Below are 25665 nucleotides of genomic sequence, written 5' to 3' on the forward strand. Positions count from 1 at the left end.
AAGCTTGACGTGCGGTTAAATAACTGGCGTCAGTTTCAGCCAATCACAGTACTTATGAAAGTCAGTAAGTATTAAAAATAAAATAAAATTACTGATTTATTTTGTTACAACCGAATGATTTATAATTGTTTTGGATTAAAGAAAGTAACGCAAATAATCAAACGGAAAATAATTAAGGGCGTTTAACGGCCGTGTAGCATATGTTAAGACTGGCCAATCAGAAGAGAGAGGGCGGGTCTTCTTCTAATAATAAAGGTGTGTGTGAGGAAAGCAGCACTGTACATCAGCATCGCAGAGTATCACCATCTCTCTCGCTCTTATCTTACGGTAGGACATTTTCACGCATTTATTTCAATCTTATCTTAAAAAGATATCACAAAATATATATTTTGCTTGTAAGTCTTATAACTAGTGATGGCCATTTTGTAATATCTGTTATGATTGTTGTATTCTCAGCATGATAAAGTGTGCAGATGTGATGCCCTTTAATGATGGGTTAAGTGATGGCTTTCGCATCTGTCTGAATAATTTGTTTATCATATGTTTGTTTGCACCTATGTTATTATACAATTATTATATATATATTGCAATTGTACATGTATTCACATGTCTGCAGAAATTTTGTAGAAAAAAGCCAAAACAGGAACATAATCCTTTACACTCCTTGGTAAATGAAATTCAGCACAACTATGTTGTCTTAAGAAGAATAAAAGCATACATGTATGTGGTATTTTTAAACCATCATTGTGGTTTAGATTTAATAATTAAAGTGTTTCTATTTAATCATGGGGAGGATTTGGAGACCACATGAAGCATTGCATCCTTGCACAGCTGGGTGTGAGAATGCATCGTCTGGGGATGCGTAAATCATATCCCACAAGAAAATCCTATTTATTCCATGTTTCTGTAAATGAGACGCGCAGGAGGAGTGAAAAAGAGACCACGCCTCCCATCCAAGCCCCCTCGTTGGGTGTAAAATAGCTGGTTTGTTCTGCTGGTGGGAGGCACTCACGTGGAGATTAGGTGTGCTAGAGAGGCTTCGTAATGTGGATGTATGAGAGAGATACAGGGGCCACTAAAGAAGAGGGAGGGAAAATGAGGTGTTAAAGTGCAATTGGTATGAGAAGGGAGGCAATGGAAGCGAGAGATCGATACGAGAGAGAGAGAAGAATTGAAAGCAATAGAAAACAAGCAGCATCAAGGTGCAAAGGAGTTTTAATACAATTGCAGCGATTTATTATCAAGGCCTTTGATGTGGTCTGTAGGCCTGACAGTCACACACACACACACATGCATGCATATGTGGTTGCATTGGTGATCACTTCCAATCAGCATGCATATTGATTTCTATATTGATTGCTGTTGTGCAGGTGTGAATGAGCATTTGAAAGCATGACTGACCACGCTTTTTATTAGTTACTGACATAATCAATACTGTACATAATGTACAATGTTTAGTGCATAAAAAAAAATTGTTGTTGCATATTCACTTTTTAACGAAAAATCTGTTTCTAAACATTTCTGTAAATGCTCTTTGTTTTTTACTTGTCTTTAAATAATCAAAACCTTTCACCAGTTTCATGCTTTAGAATGAGCTATGAAATGTTTTCGTTTGTGTACAAAAGCCTACTGTATATATCGGCCCGTTTGTTTCGGTTTAGAGAAGAAAACATTCTTTTAAATGAAATGGCTGAGTGTCAGACAAATACGATTCAACACCGGATTTTCAGCCTGGGTTACCTGCATCAGCCATATAGAAATTGATTTTGGATGACAGAATACTTTTCAAAGACCGTCTTGTGTAAGTGATTTTGAGTTTGCTAAGGTTTTTCTCATCGTCTCTCCTCAAGAAAGCACAGATGGCAGGAAAAATATCCAGAAAACATCTGTGTTGTCTAAAAGGCAATGTCACTACTGTAAATGTATGTGATATATTGAACGTGGCTGCTCTCTTATGTGTGTTCCTTGGCCATCTTTTAAACATATGCAAAGCTGTTTGTTATTGATTGCTTTTCAGTGATGTGTCAAGCCTGTGGTCTGCATCTTTATGCTACTTGCATCATTACTCAATGCGGATTGGGTCAGAACCACTGGCAGGCGTGAAGCAATTATTTCTCTGCTTCTGAGAAGATGTGAACAATATGAAGCTAAAACTCTCTATCTATTCAGGGGACCCTGACAGATTTTTATTTTTATTATGTGAAAAACAACAGTATTTATTTATTTTTATATATTTTTTCAAAAATGAAATTTGCAGCTAGATGACAAAGCTACATAGAAACAGATTGAGCAAGACAGCGCTGAGATAAATATTCTCACATGAATTACTTTTGTAACATTTAATTGGATTCATCCACATAAAACACTGCTTTAATAAAACTTTTACTCTTCAATAACACAAAAACACTTTTCTTACACACTGTCATACAAAGTTTGTATTGTAACCAACAGCATGTGGTCAGATGTTGGTCATATTTAGTGTTATCTAGATCAGAGGTCTTCAATGTTTTTCAGGCCAAAGACTCCTTAATGGGTAGAGAGGAGGGGGAAGGACCCCCAGTACATGTATAAAATTTAGACTGGATATACATACTTTGTTAATGTATATGACATTACAAAGATATTTTTGTATGCACAGATACATGCATTACTGTTAAAATACTTCTTTATAATATTTTAAATTTACTGAATAGCTTTTAACAGGGAAAATTTTTTTTATGCATTTTATTTTTCAAAAACAAATACCATCACGAACCCCCAAGGGGCCATGCATGGACCCCATGGTGAAGAGCCATGGTCTAGGTTGTTCAGATTGACTTGAATGACCTGCTGAGGACTGACAATAGACAACATAAGACGTGTTAATGACAGTGTGTTTAATGTGCACATTATGCATGTGTTTACAATTAGGTTTACATTTCAATGCATTGTTGGCTAATATGCATCTCTGTTAAAGCCTCTTAAACTTAATGTTCCAGTTTCAAACAATTTAAACTTGATCTACCACTATAATCTGTGGTTCCCTGATGATTAAGTAAATACATAAAGCAGCCACAATATAGCCTACATAAAAGTACATGTAAAATATATATATATACATAAGTTATTTTGTCAGTGTAGTATTGTGGTTGTACTTTTAAAAGTATGTTTCTTAAGTGACTTCTATTGTAAGTGCAAATAGTATTTTGGCTTGTTTGAACAGTGAAAAATGATACCAATAAACAGATTATTTAGGTAAGTAGTGAACAACATTCAGGCTGTCAAAAGATTAACCGAGATTGATTGCATACAAAATAAAAGTTTGTTTTTGCATCATGTGTGTGCACTGTGTGTAATAATTTTGTATATATAAATACACACACATGGATGTATTTGAGAAACATTTACATGTATTATAATATTTATTTAGATTTTGATATATTTTATATTATATATAAATGTAAAAATATATACATAAATAACATACAATTTATACATGTATGTGTGTGTGTGTGTGTGTGTGTATATATATATATATATAAATAATAATTGAACAATACACACACAAATATATTATGCAAACACAAACTTTTATTTTGTATGCAATTAATCCCATTTAAAGTCTAAATGAAATTGAAATGAAAAACAAATTTTTGGGGCAATATTGTGATAATTCTTACAAATTTTAGCTCACAGGCTTATCTGTGAGCATCATTATATTTTTAAAAATTCATGTGCCCCCATAATCTTTATTTAAAAATGTAAATCCCCTCCTTATATGGTCATATGGTATGGCATGTGGGCGGGGTCCATGAAAAGACACCGTGATTAGCAAATAGCAATATGACCCAACTTCAAACGATCCAATCAGTTCTCAATGGACGAATTCAAGTCCCGCCCTGACTTTTTTCACTCGGATATATGTCACCACGGGGAAAATCAGACAATTGCTACTTCCGTTTCATGGCGACTTTAATCTTTTGACAGCCATATTCAGACGGGTTTAATGAATCAAACTGCTGACATTGCTTATGTTAAAGATGCTGTCCCAGGAGCTTGTAAGCCTATAGAAACACTGAATGTTGTATGGTTGTTGAAGGACAGGTGAATAACTAAAGAGAGAGCATTGGCAGCCCATGAACGATTGGGTTCGACAGACTCAAGCGTGGGGGTGTTTTTGAAGGACACCTGCAACATTGAGTCACGTCTGCTCTCGTCAGTAGCACATAAAGGAAAAAACTGCCTTTGAACTTGGGAACAATTAAAGTACCTAAGAAGGTTTTTAACTTGCCACCGGATTGGCTGTCTGAAGGAGACACAGTCTCTATACCATATTAGCAAGTAAGATATGTTTCCTGGTAGATTAGACTGCAGTGCACAGAAGATGCCGTGTGTCATCTATAATACAGAAAGATACATCTCACTGGTGGCAGCGATTTATAGCCCTTCTCTCTGTGTATTTTCCAGCAGTGGCCTATTCTGTATGACAGCTGTGTGTTAGTGTGGACGGATGGGCAGAGATAACATCACACACAAACACATACACTGTGGTTAAAGCCTCTTACACTGAGCATAGAAACAGCCAGATGTTAACTGACTCTCTATGATAACTGAATGATGCATTGGTGTTGTAACCTAGTGGTACAGGACCACTGCGAAAATGAACATGATACAATAGATTCATAAAATTTCAAAAATGTTTGAATGTGGAGAATTCACAGTTATTAACTCATTCCCCGCCAGACATGTTTTTAAAAGTTGCCCGCCAGTATTTTTTGTGATTTTCACAAAAGTTTCACAAAAGTGCCTTCCACACTGAAAAAAATGTTATGTTGAATTTACTTAATTTTATTATGACAAGAAGATGCACAGAATTAATTTATCTAACTCCAGATATATTTTTTAAGTTGAGTGTACTTATAATTTATCAAGTGAGTGTAGTTTAATTATATTCATAATTATTTTGAGTAGAATTTGCTCAATTTTTTATGTTCAGTACACTAAAATTAATTATGTGCAAACAAATCAATTTAATGGTTTAATTTCTACATACTAAAATTAAGATAATCCAATCCTTTTTTAAATCTCTTATTCTTTTTAACTTTTCACATTTAACGGCCACATTATGTTGAGCAAGTAAGAAGAGACTCAATAGATCTCAGTACTGGCATAAGCACAGTTATTGCTTACATCATGATTTTCATCGTGTCGCCTATTGTCTTTACACAAGCACCACTCTTCTGAATGATGGTAACCACAAAACTCAAAACAGAAACAGAAACTCTTCTAAATCTCAAAGATAATTTAACCTGAAACACTGACAAGTCTTTCTTTTTTGTTAAAAACACAAAAAAATAGCGTTTAATTTCAAATTTTACTCTCCAAATGCAGTCCCATGCAAAGCATGCTGGGAAGTACAAGCCCACTGCCTAGTTAGTTATATTTACTTAAATAATTCAAGTAGCTTCAACACAAAATTTCCTTCTTACAAATTTGGGTGGATTTTACATAATAAAATTAAGTGAAATTTACTCAATAATTTGTTAATTTAGAATTAACTTAATTTTTTGTGTGTTATTTTTACTTTTTACATTTTTTTAATAGAATTTAATAATTTCTTTTAAGTTAATTTTACTAAGGCACAGAATCATTTTTTTCAGTGCAGGAAAATTTACTTCTAAAAATATACAAACATACAAATATATCAAATGAAAGAACAGACCCAAACAATAAACACACAAACTAAACTGGGAAAGTTTCATATTTTCTCTGTTTATAAACTCTTATGGGTATTTTTCTTAAAAAATATATGTTTTTGCAAAAAGCTGAAATAATTGCATTTGTGTAAAGGAATTTTATTAGAGATCAAATTCAGAACGATTATCAAAACACACACAGAGGTTAAAATTAGTAAATAATTTTTTTGCTTCAGATTTTTTTTATAAATTTGGTAAGTGCGATAATCGCAGTATTACAGATTACAATAAAAACTCATCAGGAACATGTCATGTTTTTTATGCAAATGTTTTCTCTTAATTGACAAGATAACTCGTCAATGGCGGGGAGTTAAAAGTGCACTGTAAAAAGTGTTTCTGTGCCTTAGTAGATTTAACAAAAATAAAATGAGTGAACTGTGTTAAAATTTTTAAAATAACATAATAATTTGAATAATTTGAGTAATTTTAAATGAACACTTAATTGACTAAATTCAACTTCATTTAATCATGTATAATCCACTTAAATTTGTAAGAAGGAAATTAACTTAATCATTTTGTGTTGAAACTAATGATTTTATTATTAAACATAACTAACTAGGCAGTGGACTCGTAGTTCCCAGCATGCTTTGCATGGGACTGCATTTGGAGAGTATAATTTGAATTTAAACTTTATTTTATGTGTTTTTAACTAAAAAGAAAGACTTGTAAGTGTTTAATGTTAATTTATCTTTGACATTTGGAAGAGTTTTTGTTTCTTTTTTTGAGTTTTGTAGTTACCATTGTTCAGAAGACTAGTGCTTGTGCATAGACTGCATACTGAAGTATGTTGCGCTTTAAAGCTGCCCAAAACTAAACTGAGTGGGTGTGTGATTGAATAAACGTTACGTGCCCCAAGAACAACTACAAACCATAAATAATATAATAATAATAAAATTAATTAATAAATCAGAAGACATTAACTAGTATTTTTTCATTTAAATATTACCTATTTTAATTAAGACTGTGTATAATATGGTGATTGTTTTACATTGGATGTACTTAATTTATTTGCTTTTTCTTAAAATGCTACTTAATATTTTCGCATTCATTGAAATCCATATTAATCCATATTATTAAGTTGTCCTTACTCAAAATATCAGTTAGTTCAATAAACTTACAAAAATTAGTTGGAAAATGAGAAAGAAAATCATAAATCTCATTGATATCTCTTTTTCTTATCTAATAAGGTTGTGTCTGTCCTGTGCTGCAGTATTCTGCTGGGTACTGCGGTCAACAGACCTTGGAAAGGATTTTAATTAAATCTGACCCATCATCTTCTTCAGTCTCCTTTGAAGTTATCTTACCACTGCAATGTTGGCTCTATAACTCCTTAAGTAGCCCTCGAAAAGCTTTCTATCACAACAACTGTTGCATTTTAACGCTTCTGCAGACTTTGTCTAGAATATTTTAGTACGCTCCGAATCCTGAACCTGTTTGACATTTCACATGCAGTCAAATCTAGCTCCACCATGAAGGCTCTGCTCCAGCAGGTCTGTCCTCTGGAGACTTCAGCAGACAGGAGGAGAGAGAGATGACATTTTACACAGCATGCCCTGCATTTTCTGGACCATCCTGTCAGGCAGCAAGAGGACTGATGGATGTGAATGAATAATGTTGGTGTGCGTGTGTACATGCATGATCATTTTGGGAAAGTTAAGAGTTTCTTTGAGAGCTTGACGGAAAACCAGTACATTTGATTGCTTTTGGTATGCCTCCATCATTTAGGATGAAATATTGAGGATGTTGCTGACTGAAGAATAAATAATGAATGCATTTTACTGTCCAAAATCACCCAACTTGTTCTTCGCTAGTCTGGTACTAACCAGCATTAACCAGTCTGGTCCAGCATGGTAAGCTGTTCATTTCAGCATAATTAAAGTTCACTCTGCTATTACAATCATAACTGATTCAGCATGTAGTCATTTTTTCCTTGCTTTATCTCAAAATGTTCATGGAGAGTTTATCAAGTAGTCAGCAAGGCTAAAAACGGACACCTATGCTGCCCCTCTTTTTAGTAATGTCTTGAATGTGCACTTGCAAGTTAAGTACAGGTTGAAGGCTGTTAGGTGGATAAGACATATTTAGGGCGATTGCTGTGCGTGTGCAGAAGAGTTAAGTAAAACACAGCAGATTGATGTTGCTGAGGGAAAAAAATGGCACTTTAGTGTTGGCTTTGTGCTGTGTGTGTGCGCCAGATCTGCTTAAAAAATCTGTATGGCTGCAATAAAAGAAAAATTATTGGCCCGAGTTAACCTCTAGATTTTTACTGTGAGATGATACAAACATTTGCAGTTTGTCATAGTCTCATTTGTGTTGTTAGCTTACTAGGTCCATCATTACTATTAGCATCGCTTGTACATGCACCGTCCTACAGTACCAACCACAAATACCCTAACTATCACCTTCAACACCACATAGCAATTCAATTCAATATGTTTATTTGTCACATACACAGTTATATGCAGGATGCAACTTTCATGAAAATGTAGATCGTAGCAACAACCCGCAACACCTTGGCAACCACATATTAATGTCCTGGCAATTACACAACACCTAAGCAACCACACAGCAATCCTGACAAGCATCAGCTATGCCTTTGCAACCACATAGCAATCCTGACAACCACCTCCAACACATTAGCAACCACATAGCAATCCTGACAAGCATCAGCTATGCCTTAGCAACCACGTAGCAATCCTGACAACCTTCTGCAACACCTTAGCAACCACATAGCAATCCTGACAAGCATCAGCAACAACTTAGCAACCACATAGCAACCCTTAAAACCACATGCAACACCTTAGCAACCACATAGCAACCCTTACAACCACCTGCAACACCTTAGCAACCACATAGTAACCCTTACAACCACATGCACACCTTAGCATCCACATAGCAACCCTTACAACCACCTACAACACCTTAGCAGCCACATACCAATCCTGACAAGCACCTGCAACACCTAAGCAACCACATACCAATCCTGACAACTACCTGCAACACCTTAGCAACCACATTGCAATCCTGACAACCACCTGCAACACCTTAGCAACCATATAGCAACCCTTACAACCACATGCAACACCTTAGCAACCACATAGCAACCCTTACAACCACATGCAACACCTTAGCATCCACATAGCAACCCTTACAACCACATGCAACACCTTAGCAACCACATAGCAACCCTTACAACCACCTGCAACACCTTAGCATCCACATAGAAACCCTTACAACCACATGCAACACCTTAGCATCCACATAGCAACCCTTACAACCACATGCAACACCTTAGCAACCACATAGCAACCCTTACAACCACATGCAACACCTTAGCAACCACATAGCAACCCTTACAACCACCTGCAACACCTTAGCATCCACATAGCAACCCTTACAACCACATGCAACACCTTAGCATCCACATAGCAACCCTTACAACCACATGCAACACCTTAGCAACCACATAGCAACCCTTACAACCACCTGCAACACCTTAGCATCCACATAGAAACCCTTACAACCACATGCAACACCTTAGCATCCACATAGCAACCCTTACAACCACATGCAACACCTTAGCAACCAAATAGCAACCCTTACAACCACATGCAACACCTTAGCAACCACATAGCAACCCTTACAACCACCTGCAACACCTTAGCATCCACATAGCAACCCTTACAACTACATGCAACACCTTAGCAACCACATAGCAACCCTTACAACCACCTGCAACACCTTAGCAACCACATACCAATCCTGACAACCACCTGCAACACCTTAGCAACCACACAGCAATCCTGACAACCACCTGCAACACCTTAGCAACCACATACCAATCCTGACAACTACTTGCACCACCTAAGCAACCACATACCAATCCTGACAACTACCTGCAACACCTTAGCAACCACATACCAATCCTGACAACCACTTGCAACACCTAAGCAACCACATACCAATCCTGACAACTACCTGCAACACCTTAGCAACCACATTGCAATCCTGACAACCACCTGCAACAACTTAGCAACCACACAGCAATCCTGACAACCACCTGCAACAACTTAGCAACCACATACCAATCCTGACAACTACTTGCACCACCTAAGCAACCACATACCAATCCTGACAACTACCTGCAACACCTTAGCAACCACATACCAATCCTGACAACCACTTGCAACACCTAAGCAACCACATACCAATCCTGACAACTACCTGCAACACCTTAGCAACCACATTGCAATCCTGACAACCACCTGCAACAACTTAGCAACCACACAGCAATCCTGACAACCACCTGCAACACCTTAGCAACCACATACCAATTTTGACAACTACTTGCACCACCTAAGCAACCACATACCAATCCTGACAACTACCTGCAACACCTTAGCAACCACATACCAATCCTGACAACCAATTGCAACACCTAAGCAACCACATACCAATCCTGACAACTACCTGCAACACCTTAGCAACCACATACCAATTTTGACAACTACTTGCACCACCTAAGCAACCACATACCAATCCTGACAACTACCTGCAACACCTTAGCAACCACATACCAATCCTGACAACCACTTGCAACACCTAAGCAACCACATACCAATCCTGACAACTACCTGCAACACCTTAGCAACCACATTGCAATCCTGACAACCACCTGCAACAACTTAGCAACCACACAGCAATCCTGACAACCACCTGCAACACCTTAGCAACCACATACCAATTTTGACAACTAATTGCACCACCTAAGCAACCACATACCAATCCTGACAACTACCTGCAACGCCTTAGCAACCACATACCAATCCTGACAACCAATTGCAACACCTAAGCAACCACATACCAATCCTGACAACTACCTGCAACACCTTAGCAACCACATACCAATTTTGACAACTACTTGCACCACCTAAGCAACCACATACCAATCCTGACAACTACCTGCAACACCTTAGCAACCACATACCAATCCTGACAACCACTTGCAACACCTAAGCAACCACATACCAATCCTGACAACTACCTGCAACACCTTAGCAACCACATTGCAATCTTGACAACCACCTGCAACACCTTAGCAACCACATACCAATTTTGACAACTACTTGCACCACCTAAGCAACCACATACCAATCCTGACAACTACCTGCAACACCTTAGCAACCACATACCAATCCTGACAACCACTTGCAACACCTAAGCAACCACATACCAATCCTGACAACTACCTGCAACACCTTAGCAACCACATTGCAATCCTGACAACCACCTGCAACAACTTAGCAACCACACAGCAATCCTGACAACCACCTGCAACACCTTAGCAACCACATACCAATCCTGACAACTACTTGCACCACCTAAGCAACCACATACCAATCCTGACAACTACCTGCAACACCTTAGCAACCACATACCAATCCTGACAACCACTTGCAACACCTAAGCAACCACATACCAATCCTGACAACTACCTGCAACACCTTAGCAACCACATTGCAATCCTGACAACCACCTGCAACAACTTAGCAACCACACAGCAATCCTGACAACCACCTGCAACACCTTAGCAACCACATACCAATCCTGACGACCACTTGCAACACCTAAGCAACCACATACCAATCCTGACAACTACCTGCAACACCTTAGCAACCACATTGCAATCCTGACAACCACCTGCAACACCTTAGCAACCACATACCAATCCTGACAACTACTTGCACCACCTAAGCAACCACATACCAATCCTGACAACTACCTGCAACACCTTAGCAACCACATACCAATCCTGACAACCACTTGCAACACCTAAGCAACCACATACCAATCCTGACAACTACCTGCAACACCTTAGCAACCACATTGCAATCCTGACAACCACCTGCAACAACTTAGCAACCACACAGCAATCCTGACAACCACCTGCAACACCTTAGCAACCACATACCAATCCTGACGACCACTTGCAACACCTAAGCAACCACATACCAATCCTGACAACTACCTGCAACACCTTAGCAACCACATTGCAATCCTGACAACCACCTGCAACAACTTAGCAACCACACAGCAATCCTGACAACCATAAGTATTGTTTTTTGTAAGGTATGTTTGTAAAAACTACTTAAATGTAGTAATATAACTAAGGCCTAGTACTGGATTAATCTAGTCCCTGTCCGGGAAACTGCCCCACGTCCGTACACAGTAAATGCATGTTTTGTAAGGCTCTATGCAACAGTGAAGTATCACTAGAGAGAGAAAACCTCACACAAGAGCCAGAAATTGACCTGAATCAGGGTGTATTGATGCTGATTCTTTACTGGTTAAAGCCATTAGGGTGGTTGAAGGTCTTGTTGACTTCTCCCAGGTGGCCTTCAGACCTTTGTGCAGAATCCAGCACAGGTGAGTGAGAGAGAGGTCAGGCAGGTCTAATGGTGTTTCAGGCGTATCCCTCCACTTTTCCCCTGCATTCACAATCTCTCATCTGTTTTTCAGGCCAGATCTCGGTCACCAGGGTCAGGTCCGGTTACACGGGCCGAGTGTCTGTGCGTGTGAGTCGGTACCCAGCTGCGGTTTCTGAGTTGAAGGGCTTAGGTCATGAAAGATCAGGAAAGTTGAAGAACTGAGAACAGATGAATCTTTTATGGCTTGCACTGTGGATTTTTAAAGTGGTTGTTTGTTGTGTGGCACATTTACATTTATGTATTTGGCACAGGCTTTTATCCAAAGTGACTTACAGTGCATCCAAGCTATACTTCTCATCATTATGTGCTACGGAATTTCTCCAATAACTTTTTCCACTGCTAATGCAAAGTTTTACAAGTTGAGCTGCAGAAACAACACAGATTTGAAAGATTTGATATCAGTGACTGCATGCTTTAAACCTTTTTTATTAAATTTGCATCAGACAGATTAGAAAATGGTTACCAAGAACATTTTTAGAATCTGATATGATGAGGATTAGATGGAGTTGAGGAAGTCATTTACAAATCCAAAGAAAATCCTCTAAAAAAAAACCCTGTAGCAACCACACATTAGTGGGACAGATAACATTTGAAACACTGTGGCAACCACACACTCTTAATAACAAAAGGTTTCCAATAGAGATAGATCGATTCATCGGTTTTGCAGATTAATCGGCACCGATAGTTCATTGGTTGAACACTCGGCTATCGGCAAAAAATCCATGTAGATAGTTTTTCCGAGTGCGTCTGTTGCTTTATGCTACCCAGTCTCACGAGGTTTCATGATATAGTCACGTAATTTTTAAATTATTTTTTCATGATATTATCACAAATTTCCCCCTTTTTTTTTGTGATCGTATAACGAATTCCTGTTTTTGTGTGATTATCACGTATTGGTTAATCAACTGCTTTTTCCTATTTTAAACCATTGTCGCTATTTGTTGAGTAACCAATACGTGATAATCATGCGAATACAGGAATTCGTTATACGATCACAAAAAAAATGTGGAAATTCGTGATAATATCACGAAGAAAAGAATCAAAAGATTAGACAGCCCAAATGTTTAATGTCACGATTATTACCATCGATTTGCATTCATTTATTTCCAGCTGGTTACTTTTATACATATTTTAAGTTAATATATATATATATATGTTTTACTTCCCTTAAAATTTTATAAAATAGTATCTAATATATAGTATATCCTCTAAGCTACAGTATGTCTGGCTTTCTCTCGAGGGTTTTTTCCTCCTGGGATTTTTCCCCTCCTGATTAGGATTTTTTTCTAGGGGTTTTTTCAACCCTGGGGAGCTGACATTGGCTTAACTGAGCACCCTCTTCTATTCATTACATTATTACTACGCTTACTAGTATGGTTAATCTTAACCGCTGTGTTCTGCTGCTTATGTTGTCCCCCGATTTTTCTGTGTTTTCTCCTGCATCTATTAATGTAAAGCTGCTTTGAAACAATTAAACAATTGTGAAAAGCGCTATATAAATAAAATGTAATTGAATTAATATAATGAATATATTTTTGTTTGTACATTTCTGTTTTATTTAGCACAGTTTCATGGTTCAGTACTGTTGTTTTATTTATTTATTTATTTATTTGCAGTACATTTCAGCACTGTTTCACTTTAAGTTTTAAGTTTGTGTTTTTATCCAGTATCCATTTTAGAAACTATCGGCAAGTAGGGATCAAGTTAGTTATCGGTAAAATCCACAATTGGCCGACCTCTAGATTTCAAAAGGTTGTTTTAGCAATCGATTAGAAGAATAATTTTTAAAGTGAAATCTTCTTAAAGGGACCATTTTTTCTAATATTTTTTAGTACAAAAACTTTTGTTTAACAGTAAGGTTCTCTGAATGATAATAGTTCAAAAAGCTATTTTTGGAACCTTTATTTTTAATGTTTTTTTTTTATAGGTTTTTTATTTATTTATTTATTTTTAGGTGCAGTGTGACCATTACCAAATTCAAAGCACACAGCGAACACATAACATACTTTAACATACAATGACCTCATGCAACACACATTACATACAAATCTCTCTCACACACGCTCACACACATTGGCACAAGGCCAGATTTTCTTCTACATTGTTTGTATGGATAACACTGTTGCCAGGCAACAACTAAAGCATAGAGACTGTTGCATGTTAGAATGAAGGTAGAGTTACATCCATGCATATGTGAGTGAGTTTGTGTGTGGACGTGCATTATTTGTGTGCATGTATGTGTGGCCCAAGGGTGGAACCCAACTCAGTGGGTTGTAATTTAACCTATGCTGGGTTGTTTTAATCCATTGTTTGGTCAAATATAAAAATTTTCTGTGTTAATTTAACCCAACGGCTGGGTTCGTCCCTTTTAAACCCAATGCAGTGAGCGTGCTGTGCAGAGACCAGATTCATGTGTTTTATTACTCATTTGGCAGTTAGATTAATAAAGATTAATAAATGCTTCTTGGATCACTATGATAAACCATGTAGACCATTTACATTGATGTATTTGGTAGACACTTTTATCCAAAGCGACTACAGTACATTCAAGCTATACATTTCATCAGTATGTGTGTTCCCTAGAAATCGAACTCATTTATAACCAATATGGCCTCAATGCAGATATTTAGAGATGTTATAATCTACACCTTTATATCAGTCTATAAAAAGTTGATAAAGGTCCTGTTTTGATTGCAATCCATCTGATTCTCTTCTTTTAACAGCTTGATTTTCATCAATAGTCTGGGTGAACTGTGTAGGCTTTGCATTGTGAATGTTAAAGTTAATACAGTGGTATGCTTGTCATCCACAGAGTTATATTTACCATTTTCCTCTTGCACTGACTCACACATTTCTCTCCCTCCTCTCATCAGCACGTTTGCCATGCTGCTGTTCGGACTCTTGCCACTCATGTTGCTAAGGGGATGCGGTTGCCAGGCGGCCGACGCTCCTGAGGATGTGACGGCTGAGTTCTCGGTCAGATTGTACCACCAGCTTCAGATCCAGGGGGTTGAGGAGAACATCATCTTTTCTCCTCTGAGTGTGGCTTTGGCTCTGGGCATGGTGGAGCTGGGTGCCCGGGGATCTTCTTTAGATGAGATCAGACAGGCTTTGGGCTACAGTAATTTCAGAGATGGTACACATGTATTTGTATAGTGCTATACTTATTGTTACTTATGCTTTGGATAAAAGTGTCTGCCAAATGCATAAATATAAATGTATAAAGAGAATTGCTAATGACTAAAGCATTGTTTTACACACCTGCTTCAGATGAGGAGTTTTCGCTGCTGAGCAACCTGACACAGGCCCTGTCTGCAGATGAAGAGCAGTATGTGGTGCGGCTGGCCAATTCTCTCTTTCTGCAGACGGGCGTTCACTTCAGTGAAGATTTCTTACAACTCATGAAGAAATACTTCAGAGCGGAGGTGGAGACCGTGGACTTTACAGCATCAGCAGCTGTGGCTGAACACATTAACTCATGGGTCCAAAACCACACAGAGAGTAAGTCAGCGCACTTGGACAGTCAGTTCAACAAAAAACATCAAATGACTTAAAGGAATAGTCTACTCATTTTCAGTATTAAAGTGTGTTGTTGCCTTGACTGGGAATTGTTGATGCATCCCTCTGTCGTCTGTGTGCGTGCACGTGGGCGCTGGAGCGTGCTGCGGCGCTTCGATGGCATTTAGCTTAGCCCCATTCATTCAATGGTACCATTTAGAGATAAAGTTAGAAGTGACCAAACACATCAACGTTTTACCTATTTAAGACGAGTAGTTATACGAGCAAGTTTGGTGGTACAAAATAAAACGTATCGCTTTTCTAAGCGGATTTAAAAGAGGAACTATATTTGATGGCGTAATAGCACTTATGGGAGTACTTCGTCTCGGCGCAGTAACACCCTCCCTCTCCCATTATGAGAGTGAGAAGGGGAGCGGACTTTTCAGGCGAGTCCAAGTACTCACAAAAGTGCTATTACGCCATACAATATAGTTCCTCTTTTAAATCCGCTTAGAAAAGCGCTAAGTTTTATTTTGTACCACCAAACTTGCTCGTATAACTACTCGTCTTAAATAGGAAAAATGTTGATGTGTTTGGTCACTTCTAACTTTATCTCCAAATGGTACCATTGAATGAATGGGGCCAAGCCAAATGCTATCGAAGCGTCGCAGCGCGCTTACGTGCACGCACACAGATGACAGAGGGATGTATCAAAAATTCTTAGTTAAGGTAATAACATATTTTAATATTGAAAATGAGTAGACTATTCCCTTAAGGAGTCATGTATTTTTATTCAAACTGAGGAAGCTGTCGGAGCCGATCGTGTGGGAGCAGCGCTCCGACATTTGGTGCAGACGCACTTTTGGTGACTCGAGTTTGAATTTTGGCTCGAGGTGCTTTGCAGATCCTGTGCCTTTCTCTCCACCCTATACTTTTCTGTTCTCTCGTATCACACCGTCTATCTAATAATAAAGGAAAAAATGGCCCAAACATAACTTAAAAAAAAACCTGAGGAAGCTGAGGCGAAAAATTGGTTTAAATATAATTTTTAATATTTTTTAAAAAATACAAAAAAATTGCTGAAATATATTAAAGGATTAATCCATTTTCTTAAAAAAAAATCCAGATAATTTACTCACCACGATGTCATCCAAAATGTTGGTGTCTTTCTTTGTTCAGTCGAGAGGAGATTGTGTTTTTTGAGGAAAGCATTGCAGGATTTTTCTCATTTTGGTGGACTTTAATAGAGCCCAATACTTAATACTTAACTCAACACTTAAGAGTTTTTTTCAACGGAGTATTAAAGGACTATAAATGATCCCAAACGAGGCATTTGGGTCTTATCTAGCGAAATGATAAATATGATAAATAAAAAATATGCACTTTTAAACCACAACTTCTCGCGCCAGCGCGACCTCACATAATTGCATAATGCCGTGGCAAGGTCACGTGTTACATATATGAATCGCACATTTGCGGACCATTTTAAACAATAAACTGACACAAAGACATTAACTAGTATTATTCTACATACAACAACGTCGGAATGGTCCTCTTTCTCCACACTTGTAAACACTGGGGCGTAGTTTCGCGTTCGTCCTCTGTGACCTCTTGATGTGATGACGTTTTGCGTGAGGTCACGCTGATGCTTTCAGGACCTGACCTAGACGAGAAGTTGTGGTTTAAAAGAGCATATTTTTAATTTTTCTTGTCAGAAATGACAATCGTTTCGCTAGATAAGACCCTTATGCCTCGTTTGGGATCGTTTAGAGTACTTTTAAACTCCGTTGAAAAGTGTTAAGTGTTGGGCTCTATTAAAGTTCATTAAAATGAGAAAAATCCTGCAATGTTTTCCTCAAAAAAACATAATTTCTTCTCGACTGAACAAAGAAAGACATCAACATTTTGGATGACATGGTGGTGAGGAAATTATCTGGATTTTTTTTTAAGAAAACTGACTAATCCTTTAACAAAAATGAATTGACCATTTTTTGTATATTTTGAAAAGTATTTTAAAGGTGCAGTGTGTAATTTTTTTTGGCATCTAGTGGTGAGGTTGCGAATTGCAACCAACAGCTCAGTCTACCGCTCACCTCTTGCTTTTGAAACACATAAGAGAAGCTATGGTAGCCGCCACCGGAAAAACATGTCATTGTTGGAGACAACTTGGTAAAAAAGTTTGTCCGTTAAGGGTTTCTGTAGAAAAATGGCTGCGCAAAATGGTGGCTTCCATGTAAGGGGACCCTCTGTGTATGTAGATAAAACGTCTCATTCTAAGGCAATAAACACATAACAGTTCATTATGAAAGGTCTTTATACACCCCTGATAATTTAGTATTGTGTATTATTTTGCATTTCTGTCAATAGATCCTTCTAAAAATTACACACTGCACCTTTAAAGCATTTATATTCACATTGTATTGGAAGAAAAACAAACTTGCAGGTTTAAAAAAGGTTCAAATTAACTATATTTTCAACAGCAAAAATATACTTATAATGTTACATTTTATACAAACTTTTTTATTTTGCTTAGGAAAAATATATTTTTGTCGTACGGGTTGTAAAATTTGAAATTTATTTTTTGCCCTGAAATACATTTCGAAATATATGTTAAAATTCAAAGATATATTTAATTAGGCTTTTTTTCTACAAAATGTATTTAGCATATATTTAAAATATATTTTTGGCCAAAGAAATGTATTTTTTCCTTATGGGATATCAAATGGCTCATCGCATTTTTTGTAAAAATTGTAAACCCATAATCTTGATATCATTAAAATTGACTAAGGTCGTGTCAAAGATTTACAGTAATGTGCGAAAGTCTTAGGCCACCACCACCAGACTTGTTGTTTTAGAAGTTTTAATGTCCATCCATATTTATTTTTAATCTATTTAATTAAGATACAAACAGATACAGGAAATATGTACAAATATATATATATATATATATATTTTTCAGGACTAAATGTCTTCTTTAGGCATCGTCTGTGTTTAGTGTGACCTCTCTTGGCACAATTTCTTTAAAATTAGAAATTAGGATTTAATTTAATTTAGGAGATCCTGCAGTTTCCTGCCATTGCCCAAGTGGAAGAGGAGTTTACCCTAAAAACTTGACACTTCAGTTTACATTTTTATACAGTTTTTAATACTATATACACATTTCCTGATTTTTCTGGATTTCTATTAAAGAGACTGAGGAACAATTATATATGATCACTATACAATTGCAAAACAACAAATCTAATTCTGGCATGGTGGCCTAAGACTTGTACTGTAAATAAATGTGAAATCAAACCCATGACCTTTTGTTCTGCTAGTGCAACGCTGTACCAGTAGAGCTACGGGTAACGTTATGTTTTGTTACATTGATTTGTGTCAAAATTTTTTAGTTCTGATCTTTTATACTATGTTATTCATGCCCTTCAGTATAGCCATAGCTCATAATCCAATTATGGAAAGGGTTTTGTGAGGTACAATTATTTTTAAAATGGATGGATGGTGTTCAGGAGGATTCCTCTGACTTTAGTAAAGTAGGACACTTAAGTAGATCAGTCATACTCTGCATGATAATGACTCTGCAGATATTTCCAGACAGATTTATTTTCTCACAGTCAGATTTTGTTTTTGCTAAAGGACTGTCTGATAGCAGCACAAATCCAGCGCATTGGATGAGGGAGATTTAATGTGACTGTTTATATAAATCCGTGGGTTTGTTTTACAGGCAAGATTCCCAACCTGGTGTCTGCAGATGACTTCAGCAGTGCTACCAAGATCATGCTGGTGAATGCCGTGTACTTCAGGGGAAGCTGGAAGAATCAATTCAGACCAGAAAACACCAGAACCTTCTCTTTTACTAAAGATGATGGCAGTGAGGTCCAGACCCTGATGATGTACCAGCAGGGAGACTTTTACTACGGAGAGAATAGATAATGATGTGAGGTTTAAAATGGATGGATGGGTGGGTATATAGGTAGATGGGTTATAGATAGGTAGGTAGATGGATCATAGATGGGTAGATGGATGGAGTGATAGATGGACAGGTTACAGATAGGTAGGTAGAGGTTTGTTAGGTAGATGGATTAATGGATTGATAGATGAATGGATGGATGGACTAATAATTGGATAGGTTACAGATAGGTAGGTAGAGGTTTGTTAGGTAGATGGATAAATATATTGATAGATTAATAGGTAGGTAGGTAGGTAGGTAGTTGGATGGATGGACTGATAAGGTGGATAGGTTATAGATTATTAGGTAGGTATGTTTGTTAAGTAGATGGATAAATGGATTGACAGATGAATAAGTAGGTGGGGGAAGATGGATGGATGGATGCATAGATGTAGTAGATGGGTGGGTGGATATATTATAGGTAGGTTGGGTGGAAGGACAGACAGACAGACAAACAGATAGACGGACGGATGGATGGATGGACGGACGGACGGATGGATGGACGGATAAATGAATGGATGGACGGATCGATGGATGGACGGATAAATGAATGGATGGACGATCGATAGATGGACGGATAGATGGATGGATGGATGGCTGGATAGATGGATGGATGGATGGATGGATGGACGGATGGATGGACGGATGGACAGATGGACGGATAAATGAATGGATGGACGGATAAATGAATGGATGGACGATCGATAGATGGACGGATAAATGGATGGATGGATGGCTGGATAGATGGATGGATGGATGGATGGATGGATGGATGGATGGATGGATGGACGGATGGATGGATGGATGGACGGATGGATGGATGGACAGATGGATGGATGGACGGATGGACAGATGGACGGATCGATGGATGGACGGATAAATGAATGGATGGACGGATCGATAGATGGACGGATAGATGGATGGATGGATGGCTGGATAGATGGATGGATGGACGGACTGATAGATAGATGGATGGACGGATAAATGGATGGATGGATGGACGGACGGACGGACAGATGGATGGATGGATGGATGGATAAATAAATGGATGGAGGAATCGGTAGATGGACGGATAGATGGATGGATGGACTGCTGGATAGATGGATGGATGGACGGACTGACTGATAGATAGATGGATGGACGGATAAATGGATGGATGATGGATGGATGGATGGATGGATGGACGGATAAATGAATGGATGGACGGATCGATGGATGGACGGATAAATGAATGGATGGACGATCGATAGATGGACGGATAGATGGATGGATGGATGGATGGCTGGATAGATGGATGGATGGATGGATGGATGGATGGACGGATGGATGGACGGATGGACAGATGGACGGATAAATGAATGGATGGACGGATAAATGAATGGATGGACGATCGATAGATGGACGGATAGATGGATGGATGGATGGCTGGATAGATGGATGGATGGATGGATGGATGGACGGATGGATGGATGGATGGATAAATGAATGGATGGACGGATCGATAGATGGACGGATAGATGGATGGATGGATGGCTGGATAGATGGATGGATGGACGGACTGATAGATAGATGGATGGACGGATAAATGGATGGATGGATGGACGGACGGACGGACAGATGGATGGATGGATGGATGGACGGACGGACGGACAGATGGATGGATGGATGGATGGATGGATGGATGGATAAATAAATGGATGGAGGAATCGGTAGATGGACGGATAGATGGATGGATGGACGGACTGATAGATGGATGGACGGATAAATGGATGGATGGATGGATGGATGGATGGATAGATAGATAGATAGATAGATAGATAGATAGATAGATAGATAGATAGATAGAGAGATAGATAGAGAGATAGAAAGAGAGATAGATTTAGGAGAAAATGATGTGAAAGGGCGATTGTGGTCTTTATTTTTTATGCAGTCTTGTGTGTTTGGATGTGCTTGTAGTTTCTGATTGGCTCACTCCGATTGGTCAGATGATGAAATCTTTAAGCTCCTGCAGAATCACTGCAGTGCACCTCCAACATTCATCACATCCACAGAACCAAAGAGACAGAAAGAGAGAGAGAGCGACAGAAAGATTAAGGGGAAAGTTGATCAAATGTGATAGAAACAGCAACATCAAACTAAGTGATAGAAATAAAAAGACAATAGCAGAACTGATGAGAAGTTGATAGAGAGTGAAAGAGACAGGAAAGAAAATCATCAGAAATGTTTCTTAGCTGTTGAAGAGTCTGCTGTCACCGGCTCTTATGATTGCTCGTAAAGACTGACTACAAAACTGAACAAACAATTACTTACAAAACCACATACACATTGTGATTTATAACAACTTCACTTCATCAACCTTTCCCTCACACATAAACGAATGACGTCTTAACGAATACTTCATCCTCAGGAGAGTTTAGTGATGGCACCACAGAGGCAGGTGGGGTCTACCAAGTTTTGGAGATGCTTTATGAAGGTGAAGATATGAGCATGATGATCGTGCTGCCCCGGCAAGAGGTTCCTCTGGCCAGTCTGGAGCCCATCATCAAAGCCCAGCTGCTGGAGGAGTGGGCCAACAATGTCAAGAGACAGAAAGTGGAGGTCTACCTGCCCAGGTGACACATGATTTGTTTCACTAGAAATAAAAATTTAAGTGTTGGGGGCTGAGGCTCATTAATGTAAAAACCTAGAAGGAAAGAATAATTTACATTGTTATGATCAAATGCAATGACACTCATACATTATTAAATGTTCACATTTTTTGGGGGGGTGCTCTTTTACTGACCTGTTTGATCTCACGAATTTCCATGGCATAGTCACGGAATTTTGTGCTCATTTTTCCGTGGCATTCTCACGGATTGGTTACTCAACTGTTTTGTCCTATTTTCTTACCATTGTCGCTTCGGTTTAGGGTTAGATTTACATGAAATGACATCCCTACCCAAACCCAACTCTAACCCCAACGCCAGGTGACAATTGTTTAAAGTTTAGAAAATATAAAAGAATAAATCAGAAAAATAGTATAAACCAATAGTTAAAGTGACATACTAACACAAACAACTAATCTAACCCTAAACCGAAGCGAAAATGGTTTGAAAATAGGAAAAAGCAGTTGAGTAACCAATCCGTGAGAATGCCACGGAAAAAGACAGTCCGTAACAGGGCCACGGAAAAATGCGGAGATCCGTGAGAATGCCACGGAAAAATTAGCACAAAATTCCGTGACTATCCCACAGAACTTTGTGAGATCATGTTGGTTTTTCTGCATCCATGCTTTTAGATTTAAGGTGGAACAGAAGATGGATCTGAGAGACACACTGCAGCAGCTGGGCATCAGAAACATCTTCACCAAAGATGCAGATCTGTCGGCCATGATGGCTGAGATGAAAGGTATGAGATAAACCACACCCACTCAAAGCTGTTGACCAATCAGAACATGCTAGGATTCTGCATGCGCATATAGATGGTTTCAGCAGTAACAACATAAACAAACGGCTTTTGTGGATAAACACAACTTCTGTTAGACTTTTACAGTAGTTTATTTATGATAACAAGGGAATCTAATGCATATCAACTATTACACCGACCTAGCATTAGGGGAGAGCAGGGGCAAAAGTACAATTTTTCAGAAAAAAATAATTTGAAAGATAATGTTATAGACAGAAATAAATATTAATAAGTGTGTTCTATCAATACAAGGTGAAATTTTTTTAAAATGTAAAACAACTTAAGTATAATTTCACTTTAAACATAAGTAGTGAATTGTTACTTTCGACCACACCTGCAGGTATGAAAGTTACACACAGGTGTGTCAAAAGTAACACAACAAAACAAGATGTTTGTTACACACATGTTTTTTATTAAATATGCATGACTATGACCTCGTTAATATGTAACTGCAAACATATTTTGTAATTTTAAATTTCAGTTTTATCAAATGTTTCAAAAGCAACCAACAGTACAAACTTAAATTGTTGAGAATAAAATATTTGTTTAACAGTTTGAACACTATGAAAATTAAATTAGAATAATATCAATTTTTAACACAATAGTTCATACGCTTTAGGAATTTACTTTTCATGGTTGAAAACACCTTTCCTTTCTGGATCTACACGTGAAAAACGATGAGTAAATAAGGCGTTGTGAAGATGATGTCATAGTCTGGGATGTAAATGTTATCAGGGCTCGGAGAAAATCGCTTTGTTACTTTCGCCCCGGTTCTCCCCTACTGTATAAAATGAATGTATACAATCCTTGAATTCTAGCCTGGCTGTCAAACCTCTCCGCACACAGTTGTGATCCATGATCGTCGTCTCCCCTCGTCTAGCAAACCAAAATATTTTATTTTTGCCAACTGAAATGATTTAACCAACATGCATGTTTCATGTCATACACATGTACTCATGTGTCTCTCTGCATTGACCTAAAACTTTGACTATACATTTTTTTTTTAAGTAAAAGTCACGCAGTTATTGCGATATGATTATTTGCGATGTTTTCTGTGTATTGTGCAACCCTAGCATGAATCTTTAGTGCCTGTAAAAAACTTATTATACACAATGCTTTGCATTTCTAATTACACCAGCAAATAAATAAATGCATAATTTAGTGAAGTGTGTAAAATCAGCTTAGCCTAATGAGACACTTATCAGTCTGTATTGTTTTTCTGTGTATAGAGGGACAGGATTTGTTTATCGGGAAGGCCGTGCAGAAGGCTTACCTGGAAGTTACAGAAGAAGGAGCAGAGGGAGCTGCGGGATCAGGTGATGCTTTACTACATCTCTCTTTTAACCTATACATATTTATCTATCTATATATCTCTACATACTTTATCTTCAATGTTTCTTACTTTAAAATTTCTCTTCTCTGACCTTCATTTTCTTTCTAATCTAATTTTAAATGCATTGGGTTGCTCAGAGAATTTTCTGCATTTCTTAAATGTTAAAAGCACCCCCTGCTGTTCACCATGTGTCATTGAAGGTGCGTGAAAGGTTTTATATCCTTTCTTCATGCTGTGCTGCAGGTATGATCGCATTGACAAGGACGCTGGTGTTGTACCCTCAGGTCATGGCTGATCATCCCTTCTTCTTCATCATCAGAAACAGAAAAACAGGTACAAGATCAAACACAGAAATAGAAATGAAGTAGACAGACGCATGCAAACTTATCATTTTTGATTTGATCTTTTTTATAGGGTCAATTCTTTTCATGGGCCGGGTCATGACCCCGGAAGTCATCGAGCCCTTTGACAACAACTTTGAGATGTGAATACTTCTACAATGAAATCATCCCAGAACACAAGTTGAGAAACTATTATATAAACAGAATATTTATATTATAAAAGTGATTGTGTTTTGATACTCATGAGCTTTAACCATACAAGATATACAAAGCTGTAAATATTTGAAGTATTTGCGAGCACTCCATGCCATTGACTTATATTATTATTATTCCACACCAGCATTATTCAGTCCTGTATTATCTTATCTGTATATTCGCTATTGTGTTTCTGTAGAGAAATGTTAATAATATTAATTGCAGGACGTGTGCAGTTCTTTAATGTAGATTCCTTTCATTCCTGTTTTTGGTTTTGTACATGGCTGAAGTACTGCTCACGTAATATGCCTTATTATATAAATATACGTTTTTGATTCAATGAAAGGTTGCGAATGTACAGGTAGTGAAGCGCTGTTGCCATGGAAACTCAGGCAGACTGGAGAGAGTGCATTTGGTACGGTGGTGAATAAAATACCAGCTGTATTCTCGATTTTAGAAATAAAGATGAATGTCTTCAATGAGATCTCTCTGAGGTTTTTCCTGACACTATTGTTAAAATTTCAAAACAAATGAGTGTTAAGCCTTGAATTACCTTTCTTAAACAATATATCAATGACAAACTTTATAAGTAGGGGTGAGTGGGGCACAAACTAACACAAGGTTCAATTCAAATTTATTTATATAGCGCTTTTCACAATTGTTAATTGTTTTAAAGCAGCTTTAC

At 37.9% G+C, this 25665-nt stretch overlaps 1 protein-coding gene across 1 annotated transcript; it reads left to right on the top strand.

Annotated features, from left to right (window-relative positions):
* Window positions 1–185: 185 nt before the first annotated feature.
* On the top strand, window positions 186–25459 carry serpini1 (serpin peptidase inhibitor, clade I (neuroserpin), member 1). The gene is made up of 9 exons (XM_073853874.1): window positions 186–327; window positions 15097–15359; window positions 15494–15724; window positions 19443–19636; window positions 22074–22279; window positions 22945–23054; window positions 24341–24427; window positions 24688–24777; window positions 24859–25459. The coding sequence occupies exons 2-9, from the start codon at window positions 15107–15109 to the stop codon at window positions 24930–24932; spliced, it is 1245 nt and encodes a 414-aa protein (XP_073709975.1). The 5' UTR covers window positions 186–327; window positions 15097–15106; the 3' UTR covers window positions 24933–25459.
* Window positions 25460–25665: the final 206 nt, after the last annotated feature.

The sequence above is a fragment of the Misgurnus anguillicaudatus genome, chromosome 15 (genome assembly GCF_027580225.2).
Source record: "Misgurnus anguillicaudatus chromosome 15, ASM2758022v2, whole genome shotgun sequence".
NCBI lineage: Eukaryota > Metazoa > Chordata > Actinopteri > Cypriniformes > Cobitidae > Misgurnus > Misgurnus anguillicaudatus.